Source organism: Drosophila virilis, unplaced genomic scaffold (genome assembly GCF_030788295.1).
Source record: "Drosophila virilis strain 15010-1051.87 unplaced genomic scaffold, Dvir_AGI_RSII-ME tig00000011, whole genome shotgun sequence".
Lineage (NCBI taxonomy): Eukaryota > Metazoa > Arthropoda > Insecta > Diptera > Drosophilidae > Drosophila > Drosophila virilis.
In genome coordinates, this window is record NW_027212783.1 from 1 (window position 1) to 23,600 (window position 23,600).

At 40.5% G+C, this 23,600-nt stretch overlaps 5 protein-coding genes, 1 long non-coding RNA gene and 1 pseudogene across 6 annotated transcripts; 2 read left to right on the plus strand and 5 right to left on the minus strand.

Moving 5' to 3' along the window:
• The first annotated feature begins 3,888 nt into the window (after positions 1 to 3,888).
• Positions 3,889 to 4,613, plus strand: LOC116649720 (gram-negative bacteria-binding protein 3-like). Its single transcript, XM_002049567.4, has one exon. The coding sequence runs from the start codon at positions 3,904 to 3,906 to the stop codon at positions 4,384 to 4,386; it is 483 nt and encodes a 160-aa protein (XP_002049603.1). The 5' UTR covers positions 3,889 to 3,903; the 3' UTR covers positions 4,387 to 4,613.
• A 3,417-nt stretch (positions 4,614 to 8,030) lies between these two features.
• On the minus strand, positions 8,031 to 9,555 carry LOC116652307 (uncharacterized). Its single transcript, XR_011417082.1, has 2 exons — positions 8,475 to 9,555; positions 8,031 to 8,416 (listed from the first exon to the last, which is right to left on the minus strand). It is a non-coding gene; the product is annotated as an uncharacterized lncRNA (long non-coding RNA).
• Positions 9,556 to 11,527: 1,972 nt separating this feature from the next.
• On the minus strand, positions 11,528 to 12,808 carry LOC116652037 (uncharacterized). The gene is made up of 2 exons (XM_032439917.2): positions 12,560 to 12,808; positions 11,528 to 12,498 (listed from the first exon to the last, which is right to left on the minus strand). The coding sequence occupies exons 1-2, from the start codon at positions 12,621 to 12,623 to the stop codon at positions 11,696 to 11,698; spliced, it is 867 nt and encodes a 288-aa protein (XP_032295808.1). The 5' UTR covers positions 12,624 to 12,808; the 3' UTR covers positions 11,528 to 11,695.
• A 1,295-nt stretch (positions 12,809 to 14,103) lies between these two features.
• On the minus strand, positions 14,104 to 14,564 carry LOC138911462 (uncharacterized). The gene is made up of 2 exons (XM_070210735.1): positions 14,404 to 14,564; positions 14,104 to 14,344 (listed from the first exon to the last, which is right to left on the minus strand). The coding sequence occupies exons 1-2, from the start codon at positions 14,522 to 14,524 to the stop codon at positions 14,205 to 14,207; spliced, it is 261 nt and encodes an 86-aa protein (XP_070066836.1). The 5' UTR covers positions 14,525 to 14,564; the 3' UTR covers positions 14,104 to 14,204.
• Positions 14,565 to 16,826: 2,262 nt separating this feature from the next.
• On the minus strand, positions 16,827 to 18,546 carry LOC116651905 (uncharacterized transmembrane protein DDB_G0289901). The gene has a single exon (XM_032439482.2). The coding sequence runs from the start codon at positions 18,522 to 18,524 to the stop codon at positions 16,923 to 16,925; it is 1,602 nt and encodes a 533-aa protein (XP_032295373.1). The 5' UTR covers positions 18,525 to 18,546; the 3' UTR covers positions 16,827 to 16,922.
• Positions 18,547 to 20,815: 2,269 nt separating this feature from the next.
• LOC116652249 (bleomycin hydrolase-like) lies at positions 20,816 to 22,693 on the plus strand (annotated as a pseudogene).
• Positions 22,694 to 23,035: 342 nt separating this feature from the next.
• On the minus strand, positions 23,036 to 23,458 carry LOC6625574 (uncharacterized). The gene has a single exon (XM_002049563.2). It carries the CDS (start codon positions 23,417 to 23,419, stop codon positions 23,084 to 23,086), a length of 336 nt encoding a protein of 111 aa, XP_002049599.1. The 5' UTR covers positions 23,420 to 23,458; the 3' UTR covers positions 23,036 to 23,083.
• Between the last annotated feature and the right edge of the window lie 142 nt (positions 23,459 to 23,600).

The following is a 23,600-nucleotide window of genomic DNA, read 5'->3' on the forward strand; positions in this document are numbered from 1 at the left end:
TGCTCGGCGAAGTGTGTATCCGGCGTATTGCGCAAAGACAGCCAAGACAAATCGCACGCACCAGACCCAAACTCACGTGCGAGGGCACGTTAACATAAAATAAATTGTGTCTTACGATGATAGAGGATGTATTGAAAATATAATAATAAAAATAGGAATAATTATATTAATAACCATAATTGTTATCATGATTAGATAGATCAACCAACTCACATAAAAACCAAATTTTAATAATTTAAATATCCTTATTAAATACGGATTTGAAAGTCGAAGAGTTTAAAACTTTTGTGAGAACCTACGCCAAAAGAACTTTGCCTAAGCCCCAGAACTCAAAGTATCTGCTCTTCTGGTTGCGTGTGAAATCGGAAGTGGCTGCTGCTGACTTAGTTGTAGTCGGTCTCAAGTCGTTGGTCTCTCGGTCTTCTGGTCTCTTGGTCTGTTGGTCTTTGGGTGTCTCGGTCGGTGTGTCGATGTCGGCACTGGGCGACAGGTGCTTCCGCATTTGAATGTCAACGGAAACCACAACGGTACAACTTAGATAAATGTTTGCTCTTTAAATATGTGCGCTGTCGCTAAACCTGCCACTGAGCAGAAGGGAGTACAAGTATGTAAGTATGTACACTCACACAGACGCACACACACACAAGCGCATACGTATCATAAGATATTGGGCCATGTTTGAGAAACGGTACTCGCACTTATGTGTCAAGCTAGCTAGTGCACCCAGCAACATGTGAAGTGGTTTTTGGTCTTGGCTATGGCTGCGGTTATGGACCAGGCTTGATTGAATAGGTCTTTGCTTAGCTGCGCGAATGGCAAGTTAAAGATAGCCAAGGTGTTTGCTCTGGCATCCACTGGAAAATTGATTAAGCACGTTAATTATAGATAAAGTCACATGCAATTGATGGGGGTAAACTTATGTATTTACTTGTATATGGCTTGCAAAAAAATGTTATTTACATATTTTATTTTATTTTTAACCGTTTTAAACTTATGTGTTTTGATTTTTATGAAATTAAATTTGGCAAAGTTGCCAAGGCTTTGTGTGTCTTAAAATAAAATAAAAAAATGAAACTCAGAAAATCACTAATACATTCTTTAGAAATTTAACATAAATTTGTTATGTACAAAAATAATAATTAATTAAGTCCAATGGCAAGGTTTGAATTCAAAGTTTCATTTTCACTATTCCAAAAGAACAAAGTCAACAATTTAGTAATTAAACCGACACAAAGTCGAAAATTCGATTAAATTTAAATCAATTCTCGTTCAATTTAGACAAATGCCTAAGCGATTTAAAATAAGCCCAAAATAAAACTGCAATCACCTGCCCAATTTCCAAGCGAACACACAAAAAACAAAATCAAATGCTAAATTGCTAAAAATAGAATCAATTAACAATAAATGCGCACAATTAAATTCAATGTGTAAAACAGAGACATTTTCAGCGTCACATATGAAAACAGGGCACTTAATTAAGCCCCGACTGCAAAAGGAACCGTACTCAAATCCAACCCAGAAGCCACATTTACACTGAACAACATGGTACAACGTGTTGCCATTGCGCCGTTGCCACATTTTAAGTGCGAAACAATGTAATTTCAGGGTAATCAGTCTGGGCTGGTTTAGAATTTAATGCTGGGCTCTCAAACTAGAGAGTCTACTTTCCCAAAAAAAAAAAAAAAAAAAACAACCGACTAACTACACAAATTTCCGGTTGTGCGCACAAAGCCAATGGGCAGAGGAGTCCAAAAGGAGACATCGCATCGGGTTCAACTGAGGCACTTGGCCAGAAAAATGTCAGTTTACAATTTTCTATGCCATTTAAAATAAATGAAAATTGCGCTCGTTCGGGCTCTGGGTGTGGCATAGTTTTAGGCACTGGCCAGCGCGTGTTAACGTAAATAAATTACATAGATACACACACACACACACACACATACTCGTAGCGACAATCAAGTGGTCAGTGGCATGCAGCTTATAAATCAGCGCAAAGCGCAAAACGTAGCTGCCTTTTGGGGCACAGAACCATCGAGATAGATGGCCAGCAATGCGGGTCCGGACCGGCCCCGGGTCAGAGAAATTGACAGAGTTTGAGTTTGCGATGGATGAGCGAATGAATGAATAGATGGATGGATCGCCTGTATAAATGGTTAGCTATTTAGTTTCGGTTTGCTGCTGCGGTTTGACTTTGTTTTTGTTTGCCAATGGTGCGAGTTGGGCCCACTGATTGGTCGGCTTATGATGGCCCCCATGCATTTAATGTTGTACGGGGTCAATAATAGCGAGCGATACACATTCGAGCCACATTCTCATTTTGACAAACTGCATGGCAATTAAAAATTAACTTGCAACTAGTTGGGTCGCTGACAAAGCACTTTAACTATTTTGTGGCAATTGACAGACAAATACTTATTTACTTGAAACTATTCCAATTAACATTGTTAATGTTGATAAATTAATTTAATTTTTGCATTTCACAAGACATTAAATAAGTTATCTACATTCAACTTATAATGTTTAAATGTTTTATAAGTTGTTTATTGTTAAAAGTTTGCTAAAACCTTTTTTGAAAGTATATATCTGGTAACTTTTTTGTGTTTAACATCTAGATTTCTCTCAGTCAGGCTCTTTTGACGTCTGTGGAATAATATTTAAAGGCAGGAAAGTAGTCTAAACACACACAAAAATGTAGTAAAAATGTATATAAATTGTATATGTATGTATGCATATTTTACTCATTATAAATTCTTGATATTAAACAAGTTTTTGGTGTCTAATATACATGCTCTCAGTCGGAAATTCTCTAGTGCACTCTCCTCTTTTTTTCTATCCTCTCTCTCTCTCTCTCTCTCTCTCTCTCTCACTCCCTCTCTCTCTCTTTCCCTATCTCAATCTTCCTCTCTTTCTCTCTATCAATAATTTATTTCTATGATATATGCATACTTATAGTATAGTAAAGTCTTACATGTATGCCTATTTGTGGTGCAAAAGGGCCACATTTGCTAAGCCAAGTTAGAGGTGTAATACACATGCATATGAATATAGGTGGACCGCACATTTGGTTAAGTTTTTTCACAATTAATCTAGTTAACTTGATATTCATGAGCACCCTTTCACTCTCTAAGACGACAACAAGTCACACTTCATCTCAAGTGAAAATGTGCTTATAACTACTATGTATGTCAGCCGGAGTATAAGTTTTCAGGTCGTTAAATACGTTCTACAAGTCGACTGCTTAACTGGCAATTGTGGCATCTCTCAGAGGTGTGTTGCACGCCGCCCATGAAAACGTACGTACTCATAAATACATGCCCAACATTCCTTGGGTCCTGACAGCATTAACAACAGTAAACTATTTAAGTATCTGCCGCAGTTGTCTTGTCGCTGCTTATGTGCCACACTTGGGATGCCAGAGCTCGGCCAGGGCCCAAGTAGACAAGGAGACTGTAGCAATGCCAAAGATGGTTGTGGCCATGCGAGTAACTGGCACAAAGCAGATCGGCACAAGGACCAAGCGAAAACCGCACACACTTGACGGTGGCCAGGGGCTGGCTGCCTTAACTGAGTGTCATATATATATATATATATCTTTATCTATATGAGTTAAAGCTTAAAACTCATGTGCTTAAAGAAAGGGGAAAAGAGAATATTGCTCTGCAAGTATTTGCTCAAGTTATTTAAATGTGTTTGGGTTGCATATTTTTTGGCTTTCGCGCAATTCGCCGCCGCCAGAGCCCCAAGCAATCAACTGTCTGACGCGAGTCGGAATTGCAGCGGGAAAAACACAGCTTCCCTTGGAGCAAACGAAAAAAAAAAAGCCCCAAGCCCGGACGAAGATAAGCTCACAGCCTCACAGCCCTACAAAAGCAACAATCGTACGCTCAGCCGGAGCCAGTTACCATGAGAGCAGCAACGTCTCAAGTCGAGCAGCTAGTTTTAGTGCTCATCGTTTGTCTGGCGGCATTAGGCAGCAGCCAGGCATACGAAGTGCCCAGAGCCACAGTCAAAGTGAATACGCCGCACGGATTTGAGGTCTCCGTACCAGACGAGCCGGGTATTACGTTGTTCGCCTTCCATGGCAAACTCAATGCGGAAATGGAAGATCTCGGCGATCAAACCTGGGCCACCGACGTCGTCAGTGCACGCAACGGGCGCTGGACATATCACAATCGCCAGCAAAAGCTGCAGCCAGGAGATGTGCTCTACTACTGGACAACCGTCAGATACAATGGCCTGGACTTTCATAGCTATAACCAGCGACATCAGGTGGGCCAGGACGATGCTAAAAGCCAAAATGTCACCATCGATCTGACCACCAAAGGAGGATCCCATTTACCAATCAATATCAATGGAAACCCCACCATAAATATATTTGTATCATAATCACGCAGACACCTTGTGGAAGTTCCCAGCCGGAAATGACACAACAATCAGCAAATAACTTTATAGTAGCAACGCGAATTCTTAAAACGTTTTTTTAAATTCCAAGTGCCTTACTTCAAAGTATTAATTAAATATGCGCTAAATTCATAGGCAAAACAACACAAAACAAAGTACAAAACGAACAAAAAATTCGGAAATTGTTACGCGAAAATAAAAATTAAATTATATAAGTAAGTTGTATATATATAAATATTTAAAAATGTACATTTTTTGATTCAACAAAGCATGTGCCAGTTTTTTTTTGCATAAATCTACAGATGTAGAGTCATAATCAGTAGCACATACGTCATCTGATCGTCTTTCGCATAAACTGTTGTTCTTCAACTTGACGTTCTTGGTGGGAATCCCAACAGGTTAATTTTTATTATTTGTTTGATCATTACGGTTATGTTAATTGATTAGTGTTTAATAATTGTTTATAGTCTTAAATTGAATAACATAATATTTTTGGGCAAGATCAGTATCAAGAGTCGAGTCAGTATGGCCAGTCCGCTTGTATGTTTCTATATATATATCTTTATAATTATATATATCGCGTAGCGACAAATCTTACGCTGTCAAAACTTAATTTTTTTGTAAAAAAAAAAAAAGTAATCATTACATTACATTAAATCAAGTATACGTATATTTGCAACGCAAACACCTTTTCTTCAAATTTACAAAAATAAACTCAGCCCAGCTTTCGTTCAGCTTTCATCATTCAAAATTGACTGAATTTATTTTCCTATGTTTAGTATATATTTGTGTGCCGGTAACAACAAATTTTGGACTCTGCACATGTCAAACTCATTTCGATTTGCATTGTTTTCCAAAGTGCCATAAATCAAAAGAGCACTTTGTCACAGATACCCAAGTAAGTATCCGGGACGTATAAATCATTTTGAAAAGTTCTCCGCATGCGTGTGAAATAATGTGCGAGTAATGGCTGCTTCAAAATTACCGCAATGCATTGAAAATGCAAAGACTCACACTCAAGCAGATAGGAGTGCACTAGTCGAGAGTACTCGACTAAATGATACCCTGTGCACAGGTAAGAATTGGGTCTGACATCTGAAAACATTTATTTCTAAATGCGAATACATAATTAAAAATTATCCATGTGTAAAAAATCAAAAGATGACTCTGACTAAATTATATTGAAGAACAATAGCCAACCTTTGCCTAACTGAAAACTGAAAACATGGTGTGTCTTTTCTTTGCTCCCAAATTGAAATATAAGATTAAACTTATATCTATTACGATATAAGGTGAATTATTTAGAATTTAAAACGAATTTGATGCGAGTTAAGTGTACGTGTCCTCGCCTATTTTAAAGATTGAGTCTAAATCTACCTAGATATCTTTCAAGATAAATATTAATAATACTTAAAGTCTCATCTATGTCTGCCCGTTACACATATAAGCACAACTTCTTTATCCTCGTTTTTATACCCAAAATGGGCACAGGGTAAAAACGGGTAAACAAAAAAAAAAAAAGACAAATAAGAAAAGAAATAAAAATAAAAAACTTGCTCAAACTATTCACGCAGGTAGTTCTGATATCAGAATCGAGCATTGGCCTTTTGGCAGCAAATATTCGAGTAAACAACTGCACAAAGGTTACTTTTGGCCCATTTAACTTTCACTTGAGCCAAACAAAAGCAGATAAAACTTTTTGCTTAGACAGAACAAGCACAATACAAAGTCACAAATCCATTCGGTTTTTATCGACACAAGTGCTTAGAAGTTTTTTCTTCACAGGGCCAAAGTGCTGATATCTGTTGCTGCTATGGTACTTAAAGAAATGACAAATGGATATTGGTTTTGTGTAATTGTAAACTATAGTTTAAATTCTTATTTATTTAGTTATTAGGCAAGCATCTACTTAATGTTAAAGATCACTTAGTATAAATGCAGTTGAAGGCTCAACAACAATGCTATCCCTCAGATTGCGAATATATAATAATAATATAATAAATAAAAATTCTATCCCTCAATTTAATTTGTAATGCATTTATTAACTATTCTATGCGTATCATATTATTCATATGAATTCGCCTTTGAAATTATCAACAACTATCTGAAACAAGGGTAACATTTGTTTTCAGCTTCACTATACCAAATGATTGGAGTATATTTGACAACCTTATCCTTTTTCAGCCATTTATCTACAAATTAAATATCGATATCTATAGTTCCATAGAAGACAAAATATTTAAGCTAGATTCTTATGAAGCAAAACTGGAATTGTTAAGATACCTTTTGTTTTTACTAAGCAAATACATCTACCTTTTATGTAATTTCCAATCTGAAAGAAATATAGCATGAATTTATTCATGATTTCGTGGGTTTTATCGTAGTATAATGATTTCAGTTACTTTTGGGGATCTTCAATAAAGGTTAACTAAAGGACATGGTAAGCGGAGTAATGATAGTGTGTATCAAATAAGAGTTTCTATTGCATTATATTACTATCACATTATTATATCTAATATGAAAGCTGAAAGTGACCCTATTATATGTTTTGGAGCTGCTGCTAAGCTTCCATTAGTATAAGAGGAAGCAACTGCAGCTCGTTCAGTTTTCGCTTGACCTGTGTTCCTGACCGCTTTTAGTAGCTACCGTTGAGTGTAGCCAGCATACTTAAATATGGCCAAAATATAACTAGAGCAATTGTAATAATTAAAGAATGCCGTATACATAGTTTTGTATATAGCTTTTAGGAGCCACATAATAGGCATATTAATTAATGCAGACATTTGTCGCATCTGCATTTGTCACAGCTCATTTGCAGCAAATTAAGCGTGTCGGCCAAAAGGTAGAACTAATTTAATTTTTCATATAACCAACAACTCCCACTTGCATAAGCGTAACTATTTATTTGTGCCTGTGTGTGTGTGTGTAAGTGTGTGTATGTTAGATGCGTATGTATGTGAAATAGGGGGCAGCTAAGCGACGCTGTCAGCAACATTTGCGAACTGTTCTCATTTTCTCATTTTCGCGCAATGTGTGAGAATTACAAAATGCAAGCTAGCGGCAAGTTTGTGTCAGTTGCCACACACACACACACACACACACACACACGCACACGCACACACACTCGTACAGTCGAACACTCGCACACCCCATTTAAAGCAACGCTCACACTCATGCTTCATTTAACACGCACACAACCAGACACTTTGGACGCCATTTTGCAGGTGGCAAGGCGTTTAAATGACTTGTGACAACTTTATGCGCAGCCCACTATTCCTGGCAAAATACAAAAAAAAAAAAGAAAAGAAAATAAATACTGTCACAAAATTATGCCATCAAGTTGCAAGCAGCTGAAGCATTAAAAGTGCAGCAGAAATATTTTCATGTTTACACTGCAAAACTGAGAAATATTATTCTTGATGTTAATCGTGAAATGAAAAACCAGTTCGAGTTTGCAGTTCCACAATTCCAATTGAAAAAAAAACAACCCGAATTTCTTTCCTTCAAATAATTAGATTCAAAATAAAAAATGCTTGAAGAAATATCAAATATATTTTTGGGTTTGAGGTCCTCAAATTTGCTGTTTACAAATTAGGGCATTTTGCTGGAATTTTAATTTTAGTCTTCAATAAATTTGAATGTGTGTATTTTGCATATTAACACATAGCAGAAACTGGAGAAGCTTCTAGATTTCAAGAGTGCGTACAAATTTCGCAGCCGCAATCATTTTTCCCTTGACTTTCTTTTCTGTTTAACGAACTTTGATGTTTCTTAATCGTTTTTTTAGCACAAGGCTTATCAATGTTCTGTTTAGCCCCCTTTTCATTCTGCTCCTCACTAACGCCGTCGGAAGAGCTGCTCTCTCCTTGTTCATTTTTTGAAGAAATTTGAATGCGAATATCAGTCTTAAAAATTGTTGCCGAATTATCAGTACCATCCTTAAGATTTTGTTCTTGCCCCGTTTCTCCACTTTGAGTTTGATTCTGACATGCATCATTTAGATCTTCTCCATTACCTGAAAATGTAAAAGATAACATCGAATTTAAATACAGAATCGCATTTAGTTTTCCCACCATTTGTATTATTTTCAGGAGCCTCATTTTCAAGAAAATTCCCAGAAGATAAGACATCATTTAGATGTTTAATATAGTCCACCGGCATAGATTGTGCGTATTGAGGGTTAACCTCAAGCTTGACTTGCTTAACGTTGCCGGGAAGATAGGAGCTTTCTTCTGACATAAAGTTGTCCAATTCGAAACGGTATGTTCCACCACTTACAGCCACAATCGATACAGCCATTATCAGGAGCCCGAGCGAAATAGGTTTCATCTTGCTGCCGAAATATTACAAACTAATTGACTTGCAGATATAGGAGCTCACAATACAATTATCGCTTCCATTTTAATCAATACGCAACGGTGCACTGAGACTAACAGCCTTTGTTATTCAATCATGTAATTTGAACTGCTGAGTTAAATGCATTAAAAATTTTCCAGTCTTAGTTCAAATATTTTATCATGTTTTCCTTCTAAGATCAAGAATGAATATATACAGTCGGGCTCCTGATATTCTCAGATGCAATCAGACAACTGAATAAACTCTCTATTCATTTTGAAACAAATAACACTGGTTATGTAATTGCTTATTATATCTTAAGTAGGGTACATTTGACTCTTGGTTTTTATTTCGATGAAAGTTTTAGAAAAATACAAACAAATTCGTTTCTCATGCCCCATATGTACCCTATTATTATTCTTTCGCCTTTTGAAAAGGTTCAAGACATTTGCAATTGAACCTCTTATGCTTAGCCCTATATCTATGCGTTTTCTTATGATCCTCGAGTTCCTCGCTACTAGATGACTCTTCAGTGCTTGCATCTGCAGTAGAAAAGTCTAAGGCATTATCAAGAGGCCCATGTCTAGGGTTTTCCTTATGCTCGGTACTTTCGCTTAAAGAATAAAGCCATGATGATTCTCCGTCCATAAGGTGATGCCATCTTGCACGGTATTTGCCGCATGGGCATGCAGTTGGAAATTCACCCCCCTTAACACTATTCTTTGCAATATTAGAATCAGTCGAATCCTCCATAATCAGAGCTGGCACAGCCATCAGAAATGGTAAAATCCACACACATCTCATCCTGTAGCAGATCAATTACACACTGATCATGTCACTCTTAAGTGGATTACATTTAAATCCTTTTCGGTTACATAAGAGACTGCGTAAAACGCCACGGTGGAACGAAACTAATGATCGACTTGGTCATAATTATACCCGGTCTCCATAGAAATAGGAGGGAATATTAGATTGGTTTAAGCCAATATAACAGCTACTGATTAGGAGTACGAGGCGAGTCTAGCCTTAGCTGGCGTAATCCTGCTAAAATTCGTTTGGAGAAAAAAATGGAATTTGCAAATCAATACTAAGCGATTGTTGATTTTAAAATAGAATATATATATGCATTTGATGTTGGAAGAAGAGGGTTCAGGGTATCCCCTAGTCGGGAGCTTCCGACTAATACCTCTTACTTGTCAAAAATGTTTTAGTTAAAAAGTCTCAGGTTTTAAATGCCAGATATACGGAAATTCGCTTAAGTTTTATGTACGTTATAACATTTTCACCCATTTTCTAGGTGCAATGTATACAAAATAGCTTATGCCACACTTTTATGTAGCTACAAATACCAAAAGCTTGCAGCACAAATTTGAGGCAACTTCAAAATAGGCAGCCAAACGCAAGAGGTATGTATCAACGCAAAGAAAATATAATGTTTTCGACTAGGAAATACCCTGTACCTGGAAACCTTTAAAATAAAATATTCATCTTTATACTATACGAGACACTATATACCAGTTTGATGCCCTAAGGTCTAGCTTAAATATCAATATTTATCGATATTAAAAGAAAGATCAATATTCATATAAGAAATTTATATTTCAAATTTCAAGTCAAGCTCAAAAGATGAACGGGTATAAATAGACTAAATTTTTCCTCCTGATAACCATCATACCACCTTTAACCATGTAGGGTATAAGAAGCTGGAGTTTGGCAAATTAATTATAAAAGATTCCGCCAAGTTAAATATTTTGCCAGAGTTAAGTTAAGAGTTGCTAGCGGACGCGCCAGTGCGAGGGAGCCCCATTGTAAAATAAGTTGCCAGTAACTTGACGCACATTTGTCACACACATTGCCCTGCCAGCAACAAGGATGGGGTTAGAAACGGGCTGAATATGGATCCACGACTACGTCTACAGGTGGCAATGGCAGTGCTGCCAGGCGCTTGTCACTTGTGGAATTTGCGTGGCCCCAGCAGCTGGGCGGTTGACTGCCCCTTCGCTCCCAACTCCAAGCCCACTGATATATGGCACTTTGAAATTAGTATGAATGCAAAATGTAGAACGAACAGCAGGGCACATGGTTGGCATTTTTCAGACTCAGCAGAAAAATTGTGCATAATATGTATTACTTTGTCATAGTATTCCAAATGTCATGGATAAAGAATAAGACGAAGCACTACCAGAAACATTATGTCATATACTATATACAACTATATAGGACTTTCATATGTAGAAACATTTAAGTCGAGTACAATCTACGTTCAAGATAATTATAATATTGTCCTAATATGCATTGCAAACATATATATAGGCCTTCTAGTATCTCTGATATTTGAGCCTGTGCAGAGCGATAAAATTTTATATTTCTGTGGAAAAATGTTTTTCTTACAACTACAGACATTATTTTTGGAATAAGATTTGTAAGACATATTGTTGCTCTTAAAATATCACAACCGTTTTCTAATTTATGCAATTGTAGGGTGCGTGCTTTTATATATACATATATATAACTAATTAATTATTACACAATTAAAATGAACACAAAATAACATGCTCAAACGATACTATTCAAACCTTAAAAGGTTTTACGTTTGTGAAGCAAGTTTAATTTGAATACAAATTTCTCAGAATAATCGTGTTCGCAACAAAACCCTGAACACAAATGAGCATGAGCATGGCAATTGAATATTCTGCCGTATTTCTGTATAATTCGTTAGTGAATTGTCTTCAATTGCGTCTTATGATTTCAAAGTAGAATAACGTCATCAGCAGAAATTGAAACATGTCAGTTTAAATGCACATTACAATAGCTCGATAATATGTACTTTATTTCGACAATAAGTTATAGACACTCATGAATAAGTAGTATATAAAATGTGTTTGAGCAGCTACTGAAAATAATATTGAGTATATGCAAAGCTGTATGCAGTGTAACTGCTCACATTTTATTCAATATACTAGAAATGAATGTTGCCCAGGGTGTGCTCTAGATCTTCCTGTAGCTTCCTCATTTGAAAGTTGAGCCGCTCATTCAATTCCTTTTGCAGTTGTGCAATGTCTTCCTGAACCTTGGCAGCCTGTCGGGCAGCATCCTCCTGAATCTGCTTTCTGTTCACATATGAATTGCGATCGCCGCTGAAGAGTCCGCCATCGGCCTTGGCCAGCACTGTGCCATCAGCCAGCTCCACAACAATGTTGCCATTCTCGTACTGCACTGTAGCTTCTTGGCCATTGATGTTGATCTTCTCCTGGGAACTGACGCTAGCATCTTTAGCCGGAAAATCATACACCTGTCCGCCGGTGGTCAGCTGCAGACCGCCGTTGACAATACGAATCTGGTGATTGTTGTATGTCTGGTAGCCACCCTCTCCGGCCTGGTTCATTACCAATGCGCCGCCATTGCTCGAAATAAAACTCGAGCCACCAACACTTCTTCCATTGATGACAATGTTGTTGCCGTAGTTGCCGCTAAATCCCGATTGAGTATCATCATCGTCATCCTCATCGCTGTCATCGCCTCCAGTTACAATCGTCTGGCCGCCAGCTCCAACCAATACCTTACGTCCATCGGGGCGCGTGTAGATGCTACCAGCTTCGTTTTGCAGCACAACATTTCCTCCTTGATTATACAGATAGCTGGACACCGGCTGAGCTTGCGTCGGCGCGGTTGGCAGCTCCGCTGTGCCGGCTATGGATGACTCCACGCCATTGTTGCTACGATCCACATCCGTTTTGGGCTTATCCGTCGCGGCTGATTGTGCTGTAAGTTATTAAATTGTGGAATAAGTCGCAGGTCTTGGGAGAAATACTTGAGTGTTTACCGCTGGCCAAGCAGACGGCGAGTGCAACTAGCCCGATCATCATCAGAGCGCGATACGTGTTCATTTTGTGCAACGGGTTGACTATATCAATGCAGTGCTAAAAGCCCGCTATTTATACAAGCGATCGATCGAGTATTATATGTTGTTTATTAAATATACTACGTGGGTAGATATCAGACAGAGGTCAGCGGTGCAGCCTCTGGGAAAAAGCCAGAGACGATTACGGCGTTGCGCTTCCACACGATTTGCGGTTACCGCTCGAACTGAGATCGTCTCTAAACTGACTCCCGTTTTCGACTCACACCTCACAAACGACAAAACTTTGGGTGTCTCTCAGTGCTACGAACTAGGTGACGAAATGCTGATGAGTAACTCAACCGAGTGCACATCAATTAAACTGTCGCACGAATTCCATTTGACAAAAATTGAAATAGGTAAATAATTGAGAGCGACGCGATAAGTACAAAAAAATAATAACAATTAAATACAATTGGTATTCAGGCTTATTGTTAAACAAAAATTCCTTTTTTTTTTATAATATAGTTTTAAGTTTTACCCCAATAAATTTTACTGTGTAAATGTAGACTATATGTATTTATTTATGTTTGTTAGATGCATATACATATAGATAGTATATATATATATATATATATATATACCTGCCAGCACTTGGGAAATCCCTTTCGTGGCAAATGTTTGCATTTGTACTTAAGCCAATACTCGTTTCTTTGGATTTGCTCGTACATACTTGGGTCAGAAGTGTATCGCTCAGATGGGGAATACACAATATAATCTGACGGCTTATCAGTTCGTAAGACAAAGAGAGAGAGTTTGTTTGCCTATGTATATAAATATATACATATATATGTATATGTGTTAGTGTGTGTATTTACTTACAACAAACACAATGGTATTAAAAGTAAACTGGAAAAAGCTAAGCTCTATACAGGCCGTACTTTAAATGCCCTTTCCAGGTGAAAGAGTAATCGAATCTTTACTAATATATATATTATCAAGCATTAATATGAGTTATTTAATTCAAAGTTTTTGGCTGTCCTTCAGTCAAACCATCTACTCAATTTTTATTCAAGCAATACATAAATCTTACATAATACGTTAAACCTTAGCCATATCAAAACATTTAAATGAATCACATTGAGCATTAAGCCACAGACACATATATAAACTATCTGATAATAATAATATTTTGAGTATATATATATTTTGTATCTCTGAATTAGACAAACCAAACTTGAACAAAACAACGAACTCAAAACACTAGGCTTACGAACAGAAACATAAGCTGCTAGACTTGAAACCATGATATAAAAGTGAACCTTTGTTAATAAACAATCCTTTTTAACAGCTGGTGAGTTTTCCTATTGGTAATTATTAAACAATGTGAAAATTGGTATATTATGCATGTCAAGCAACATTCACAAATGAATTCCGGTGATTATATAATCGTAAATCATATGCTAATGAGTGGCAATATTGTTCGTCGATCTTTAATTCACAACACCCCCACAACAAAAAGAAAGCCATGAAAACAATAATATTTTTATTTTTATAGAAATCCGTTAAATTAAGCAATTAAAAAATATATATTTAATTGGATCATATCATTAATCAGGTCCAAAGTCAACTAGTAGCGCCATTTGCCGTTTGAATGTAGAATTATATTATCGGTTGACTGATCGCTTCCACCGTTCCAGGCTGGTCCGCCGCTGGGTCCCCGGTTCGCAGAGGGTCCCCAATTAAACGAAAAGGGCAGGCCATTGACATCTGTAATATAACATTCACATCTACATATATGCACATATCTAGTATAGAGGACAACTTACCGCTGAGCAGTGCAGCGAGCAACCAGAGCAGGAAAATAAATTGATGGCTATGCAGCATGGTCAAGGCAAGAAGCACAAATGAATGAATTTGAAATAATAACGCGAATTTATACAAGAGCATACACAGAGCGCACGCGGGACACGTGGAGACTCGGACAATGTCTTGGGGCAGACAGACAACCTAAGTAAATGCATAATGCGATTGATTGTGTCTGCTATCACTGCCTACACATCAACGTATTTGTTTACAATTTTGTATTCCCTGTACTTATTGAAAGTTACTTAGAGAAGGGTATAAATCGATAATCGTCCGTCTGCCTAATTGTCAGTATGTTCGTGGGAAAATATATGCTACATATCTTAGACACAAAATTAAATATGTAGATTATTGAGCAGCCCGAAAATTTAACACTCGATAGCCGAAATTATGTATCAATAATAGCGCTGTTCTAAGTTTACACACAGAGTTTTTAGGTTATATCCAAGCCCTGTAAATTTTATAACGATCGGACTATAAACACCGAAACCGAAGACAAGGAAATTTGAGTCTTTGTTACGGCAGCTTGTCGCTAAATAGACGGTATCTGATAGTCGAGCCCTTCCGACTAAAGTACTTATGTTGTATTTTGACTGGCTGCCAAGTTAACATCCTCTCTTCTTCTCTCTTCGCCTCTCTTTCATGTACCGCCCCTCACACTTCACACGCTGGGGCAATTAAGAAGTTTCGCTATGTGTCTGCTAATTATTTTCAATTGAATTGCTTGGCTCTGGCTTTCGGTAGTTCGTAAAAGTTTTTGTATTGCTGCCCATTAAACATATCGGCTGTTGGCATTCATTGAGCAGTCACATTAGCCTCACTTGGTGAGCAGGTTGTGAGCTTTTGTTGACGCCCCTCTCCTCTCCAACCGCCACCACAACTGCCACCACCCAACTGCAGTTAACGCTTTGTGGCTATTTTGTTTTGCTCGACTCTGTGCAGCAAGTTGAACAATAAAAATTAAACAGGTATTGCGATGTTGTTAATGCATAGCTGAGCTGTTGACTGGCTTTGGACGTGGGAAAGACAACATGAGAGAGGAAGAGAGAGACAGAGAGAGCGATTATACAATGTTTTTAAAGTAATTTGTGGGAGTTATCACAACAACAAGAGAGAAACATATAAGTACTGAATATGAGTAAACTTTTTTTTTAATTTCAGTTTGGATTTAATTCGATCATAATTATATCAGAAAATTCCGATTACAATTATTTACCGAATATACTGATCTTCAACACGGCACACACATTTATTTTTAGAATACTAGATACACTACACAGTAAAAAGATAACTGGGAGTGTTATGTTTTATGATTCTAAATCATTATAGCACATAATAGATTTATTGTAACTTTATACTTTCTGCAACTAGGCAAATTTGTTCAGGATAATAAAATAGAGTTCATAATGTCAAATATTAAAAATATGTGCGCCGTAATCAGTTAATCAGAAGGTAATATCATGAAGTATTGTTTTAACAATGGATATATATATATATAATAAATATTTTATGATCACATTTAGCGTATTTACGTGAACATTGTTTAGATTCATATTACGCATTATTATTTATTTTCTTTTAACTTCTAATGCATATTACTTTCCCGGCAGGAGTTTTTTTTTTTTGACACATGGACCCATTAAACCAAAACAAGAGCAAGCCCATAGCAGGGGCCAAACCATGATCAAAAGCCCAACAATAATGCATAGACATAGAGAACCATTAAAATGGACGCAGTTGCATACTGTGGCAAATATATGAGCTGCGACCAGCCATGCCACAGGTTCCGACCAACCTGCTGGGAGTGGGTTTGGTCTGGCGAGTGCTGTGGTCCACCCGAGGCTGGACCGTTCGCACTGTGTGGCTGATGTGAGGGCTGAAGTTGCTTTTGTTGTTCGAATCGAATCAATTTGATTTTCCAATCAATTAAACTCTATATATATTGCGTCTGTGCTGCTAAATATAGCAACAACAGCAACAATTGCCACAAAGCACAGCTAGAAATGTGCGGCACAGATAACAGAGTGAGAGAGAGAGAGAGAGGGTACACACTTTCCCGCTCACTCTCGCTGCCATTGGCGAATGTCTCCATCAACGCCTGGCTGCACAAGCACAAAAATGTTAGGTTGCCAGTTCAGGTTGGGTTTGATGGGCACAGTGTGGGGCACTGTTGCATATTGCAGAACTTTGACTGCATTTTTGGACTGGGCAAATGTTAAGTACGATGCTGAATTGAAGGCGACGTCTATACTGCTGCTGCCGCTACTGTCTTTGACGTTGCCAGTGCTGTTGCGGCAAAAACAGACACATAAATCAGAAAATCAATTTTAACAATTGTGGACTGCTTCCTATCTAACTAAGCAGAAAAATAAAACAGCTGCCTGCATAAAGTTCAATGGCATTTGGTATTTTAATCAAAAGATAATGTACAACAGAAAAGCTATTTGATCTTTATGAAGCCTCTGCTTAATACACATATTTCTCACAATAAAGGTCCTCCACTGCCGCTAGCGTTAATCAATCCATTATTTCCAAAAATTTTTCCACTCTGGCCTCCAGATACGATACTATCCTTCTCGACAGTTGCTTTAAAAGGCCCTCCACTGCTGCCACTTTGAATTAAACCCCCTTCTATTTTACCAAATGGTCCTCCATTGACGCCACCGTTAACCAAACCATTTCCAGCTTGATTTCCAAAAGGTCCGCCGTTTTGGTTTTCAGATATGATGCCTCTGTTAGATCTGAAAGGTCCTTCAACACTGCTACTTCGTATGAATCTATCGCTTGCCTGTCCATACGGTCCTCCAGTGTTGTGTCCATTTACCAACCCCTCGCCAGGCATATTTCCAGTATTTCCGAAAGGTCCCCCGCTATTGCTTCCAGACGTGATACCTTCCTGGCCGACATTTAGTTGAAAGGGTCCGCCACTGTTCATACCTCTTATTAATCCTATTTGTCCTTGTTCAAAGGGTCCTCCACTGCTGCCTCCGTTAACTAATTTATCCCTAGCTTGATTTCCAAAAAGTCCTTCATTCTTTCTTCCAGATTTAATACTTTCCTGATCAGCGTTAACTTTAAATGGTCCTCCAGTGTTGCTTCCCCTTATTAATCCTCCACCAGTGCCAGCGTTAACATGTGTACCCTGGCTTCCAGAAGATTTTCCAAGTTCGGTCCCAGCTATATTACCTTCCTGGCCGACATTTACTTGAAAGGGTCCACCACTATTACTACCCCTTATTAATCCAGTTTTCTCTTGTCCAAAGAGTCCTCCACTGCTGCCACCATTCACAAATACATCTGTAGCCTGATTTCCAAAAAGATCTTCATTCTGTCCTCCAGATATAATAATTTCCTGATCGGCGTTTATTTTAAATGGTCCTCCAGTGTTGCTTCCCCTTATAAATCCAATGTTTTCTTGTCCGGAAGATCCCCTACCGCTGCCAGCGTTTACATGTGTACCCTGGTTTCCAAAAGATCTTCCGATTTGGCTCCCAGCAATATTACCTTGCTGGCCGATATTTACTTGAAATGGTCCACCATTATTACTACCCCTTATTAATCCAGTTATCTCTTGTCCAAAGGGTCCTCCACTGCTTCCGCCAATCACAAATTCATCTCTAGGCTGACTGCGAATAGGTCCTTCGCTCTGTCCTCCATATATAATACTTTCCTGATCGATGTTGACTTTTAATGGTCCCCCGCTGTTACTACCGCTTATTAATCCCGTGTTTCTTTGTCCAAAAGATCCTCCGCTGCTTTCTGGCATACTGCTAGAAATCGCAAAAGGTCCTCCTCTTTGACTTGCAGATGTGATAAAGGGTCCTCCACCATTGCTAGATCCTAACAATCCGTTTGTTCCCTGTCCGAATGGAGCTCCGTTGATGTCACCATTAACGTATCCATATCCAGCCTGATTTCCAACATTTTCGAGAGGTCTGCCCTTTAAGCTCCCGGATATGATGCCAGTGTCCATGTTACTTATATAGCCGCCGTTGCTAACCATTAAATTCCCACCATACAATATTCGATACTCCGCAAGAGCCGATGCTGTCATCAGCACCACTACGGTCCATACGTGTCTCATCTCGACGCTAAGCAAATTTGAACTGATCGGAAAACATAGAAACGAGCCGAAAAAAATGACGTTGTCAATTTTGCATAACAACGAGAAATTATAAAATAAACATACTACAGCTAATCTATCAATGATTACAAACAAAAAAAAAACACATTAATCAAATATCCGCTATACCTTGGATGCGTTCAGCAGAGTGCCTTAAACGTGATTGCAGAGAGTTTATTACTCTTTGCACAATGCTAGACGATTTATTGTCATTTTTATTTATAGGCATTTATTTTACATATCATTTAAATGTGTTTGCTTTGCAACGTAAAATGTTTATCAATCAGTCTGCTGAACGTAGTCATTGTTTGTGCTTATTTACAATTTTACTGAGATTTGACTACGCATCTAGAGTAACCTTGCTATGGCGTCTATTTTACTTAAAAAGCTTTCAATACAATATGACTATACGCCCCTTATTTCGCATCATAAAAATATATAATATGTAATGATCAAGATCCAAATATGAGAATTGAAATTGATATAGATATAGATATAGATATAGATATAGATATAGATATAGATATAGATATAGATATAGATATAGATATAGATATAGATATAGATATAGATATAGATATAGATATAGATATAGATATAGATATATATAGATATAGATATAGATATAGCTATAGATCTATCGCTAGATATAGATAGCTCTCTCTCGCTCTCGCTCTCGCTCTCGCTCTCGCTCTCGCTCTCGCTCGCTCTCGCTATCGCTCTCGCTCTCGCTCGCTCTCGCTCTCGCTCTCGCTCGCTCGCTCGCTCTCGCTCTCGCTCTCGCTCTCGCTCTCGCTCTCGCTCTCGCTCTCGCTCTCGCTCTCGCTCTCGCTCTCGCTCTCGCTATCGCTCGCTCTCTCTCGCTCTCGCTCTCGCTCTCGCTCGCTCTCGCTCTCGCTCTCGCTCTCGCTCTCGCTCTCGCTCTCGCTCTCGCTCTCGCTCTCGCTCGCTCGCGCTCTCGCTCTCGCTCTCGCTCTCGCTCGCTCTCGCTCTCGCTCTCGCTCTCGCTCTCGCTCTCGCTCTCGCTCTCGCTCTCGCTCTCGCTCTCGCTCGCTCTCTCGCTCTCGCTCTCGCTCTCGCTCTCGCTCTCGCTCTCGCTCTCGCTCTCGCTCTCGCTCTCGCTCTCGCTCTCGCTCTCGCTCTCGCTCTCGCTCTCGCTCTCGCTCTCGCTCTCGCTCTCGCTCTCGCTCTCGCTCTCGCTCTCGCTCTCGCTCTCGCTCTCGCTCTCTCTCGCTCTCTCGCGCTCTCGCTCTCGCTCTCGCTCTCGCTCTCGCTCTCGCTCTCTCGCTCTCGCTCTCGCTCTCGCTCTCGCTCTCGCTCGCTCGCTCTCGCTCTCGCTCTCGCTCTCGCTCTCGCGCTCTCGCTCTCGCTCTCGCTCTCGCTCTCGCTCTCGCTCTCGCTCGCTCTCGCTCTCGCTCTCGCTCTCGCTCTCGCTCTCGCTCTCGCTCTCGCTCGCTCTCGCTCTCGCTCGCTCTCGCTCTCGCTCTCGCTCTCGCTCTCGCTCTCGCTCTCGCTCTCGCTCTCGCTCTCGCTCTCGCTCTCGCTCTCGCTCGCTCTCGCTCTCGCTCTCGCTCGCTCTCGCTCTCGCTCTCGCTCTCGCTCTCGCTCTCGCTCTCGCTCTCGCTCTCGCTCTCGCTCTCGCTCTCGCTCTCGCTCTCGCTCTCGCTCTCGCTCTCGCTCGCTCTCGCTCTCGCTCTCGCTCTCGCTCTCGCTCTCGCTCTCGCTCGCGCTCGCTCTCGCTCTCGCTCTCGCTCTCGCTCTCGCTCTCGCTCTCGCTCTCGCTCTCGCTCTCGCTCTCGCTCTCGCTCTCGCTCGCTCGCTCTCGCTCTCGCTCTCGCTCTCGCTCTCGCTCTCGCTCTCGCGCTCGCTCGCTCTCGCTCTCGCTCTCGCTCGCTCTCGCTCTCGCTCTCGCTCTCGCTCTCGCTCTCGCTCGCGCTCTCTCGCTCTCGCTTCTCCGCTCTCGCTCTCGCTCTCGCTCTCGCATCTCGCTCTCTCTCGCTTCTCGCGCTCGCTCTCGCTCTCGCTCGCGCTCTCGCATCTCTCGCTCTCGCTCTCGCTCTCGCTCCTCGCTCTCGCTCTCGTTTTTGCCCGCTTTCCGCCCCTGGTTTCGTTCCCTTTCCTTCCCCCCCTCCTCTGGGCCTCCTGTTCCGTTGCCCCCCTGCCCCCCCCGCCTCCCCCCCCCTCTTTTTCGTTCTCTGTTCCCCTTCTCTTTCCTTCTCTTTTTTCTTCCTGTCCGAGCTCTCGCCAAATTAACGAAATGGGCGATTCGCCGCCCCTTGCCGCATGTTTTCCACTTGAAAAGTCCCAGTTGTCCACATGGCGCTCTGAGTTCTTTACGTTGCCGATTAATCGACTGGCCCAAAATGTTTGTACCCGCGTGTGATCCGATCAGCGCTTGTATAAGGCAGGACCAGAAATCGTTAACTATGCCCGGCAAGGAGCACTTTGAGGTGACTAAGCTGACAAAGTCGACGGTTGGCGGCCCGAAATGGATCTGTGCTGGCCTTGATCTGCTCCGTCTATCCATGCGCAAGGATTGCGAACTCTCCGCCCCTTATCTGTTCTACTGGCACAAGCTGGAGCGCTGTAATTATTTTCTCCATACCGTGATAGAGCTCCTAGCACGTTGTGAGCCAATAGATGGACGCACCTTTAAGTACTTGATGAAGCACACGGTGCCCGATGGCGGAAATTGGCAGATGTTTGTGAATCTCATCCAGAAGTACGGTGTTATGCCCAAGCAATCCTATCAGGCTAGTTGGTCGTCAACTCGATCGTTGCATCTTAACAAGATGCTTAGGAGCAAGGTAAGTGCTGTCTACCTCAAATCCGGTTGAATTGAGACTATGTTATTATATTTTGCAGCTGCACGAGTTTAGCTGCCGACTGCATGCGAAATTTACATTTGATGGGGATAGCCATATGCTGCGATTAATGATGGAGCCCATGATTGAAGAGCTTTACAAAATAATAAGCATTTGCTTGGGAACGCCACCCGTAAACTTTACGTGGAGCTTAAAAGATGAAGACCAGAGGCTTATTTATACACCGCTGAGCTTTTACCAGGCCATGATAGAGCCCTATTTTTCACGCGAAGCGCAGGTTTGCCTGGGCCACGATCCCCGCCTCAGCTCCATCTTTAACCGCAACTATCACATCGCAAACAGCTCCAACATGATTGATGGACTACAGCAAAGTTACATCAACCAACCAATGGAGATTCTGCTGGAAACCATCGTAAAGTCTCTGGCAGCTGGCTCAGCTGTATGGCTGGCCTGCGATCTGCCCGTTTTGTATAACAAAAATTTGGATGTGCTCAGCCTGAAAACGTACCACTTTGATCAGGTTTTTGGCATGCCCGTGGATACGGCACTTGACAAAGCCGAACGTATGCTCTACAAGGCGACGCGTCGCAATACAGTGCTGTTGCTGACAGAGGTCACGTTGGATGCAGTGCGGCAGCCGTTGCAATTCAGCACTATGCGAAAGGTAACAGAACCGACAACCACCAAAAAGACGGACTCCTCAGATAGCCTACGCCTGCCGGAAGCTGTTGAGGCTGACGCTGAGGCCAAACAGGATGCAGTCAAGCGTAAAGTGGCCAGCGGCAAGGCTACCGTCTTAAATGTCGATTGGCTGCGGGAGTATGGCTTCGAGATAGTTGTCGACTCCCGCTATGTGCCGCCAGGCGTGATGCACGCGCTTCAAACTCAGCCCAGCGTGGAACTGCCCGTTTGGGACCCCATGGGCGCGCTGCTCAGTTGATGGCTGATGAGTCCCCAGGTAGTTGTTCAGGGCTGGCATACCGTCCAATACACCAAATCAGCTGTCATCAATTTTAAATTCTGGCAAGGAGCTGCTTCCGCCTGGCCTAAACCAAACTCTTTGATATTGAATGCCTTTCAAGACATTTATAGAAAATTGTAATAAGTTTTTAAATGTTAAATGTTCTTAATCCGAAATCATAAAAACTTAATTATGATGTAGCCAGGCGGTATATTGTAAAAGCTTAAATAATAATACAGTTTTAATGGAATTGTTTTTTTTTTATTATATAGAAATTATACACAACTTTAACTTAGTTTCTAAGATGAACCAAATTAGTTCCTTCTTTTCGTGTCATTCTAACCGTGTTATATATTAAAATGAATGATTGGCTTTTTAAATATATCTTAAACATTCTTGACTTCACGAGCGGAATTAGTTCCTAATTTTTCTCTGACTTTAAATGCTGTAATGTATTGAAATTATTGAAAAATCTTGCATTCAAACCGACGAGCCGCGACCTTAGCTAAGTTTTTGGGAATTAGACTTACGTGCCTAGCATGCCTAATTAGGCATTAGAGAGACAATTGCGGCGGGAGTTTGGAAGCAAATGCGACCGTTGCCGTCAAGTCGACGACTGTTTTGGACTTAAGGGATTTGCGCTGAAGAAATTTAACTTTGCATAAAAGAGGAACAACAAAAAGCGCTTTGTCTTAAGACAAAATGTTCATTTATTAAATTTACGATAAAATGTTCTACCATTTCTTATAGCTTTTTCCTCTGCCATAGCCAATATTATAACCTCGACCAGCACCAATGTAGGGATTGCTATAGTAGGGCTGCGGTTGTACCAGAATCGGTTGTACTATCACCTGTGGCTCTGGATAGTACAGCTTCTTCAGAAGATGACGTGGCCCACGTAGCTGATTAGTCTCTGATGGCGTGGCGGCGCCTCCCTCTCCTGTTGCGGAAATTCCATCAGCATGCAGGTCAGCATCTGACAAATCAGCAACTGCATTGTGGTTATCAGGAAAGGCCACAACCAAGACAACAGTGAGGCTGCTAAGCAAAAGAAACGCAACGAGCTTCATCCTGACGAAAGACGATCTGTAACTGAATAAACTAAACAGCCAACAGACTCTTAAATACGCGTCATGGAAAAAAAAAAAATATTGCAGGTAACATCTGGGCAAAACTACCTGATTTATGTTTACGGAGCAGCTGCAGAGGATTAGCGCAGATTACTACTTGGAAATGTTAAATCGTTTATGA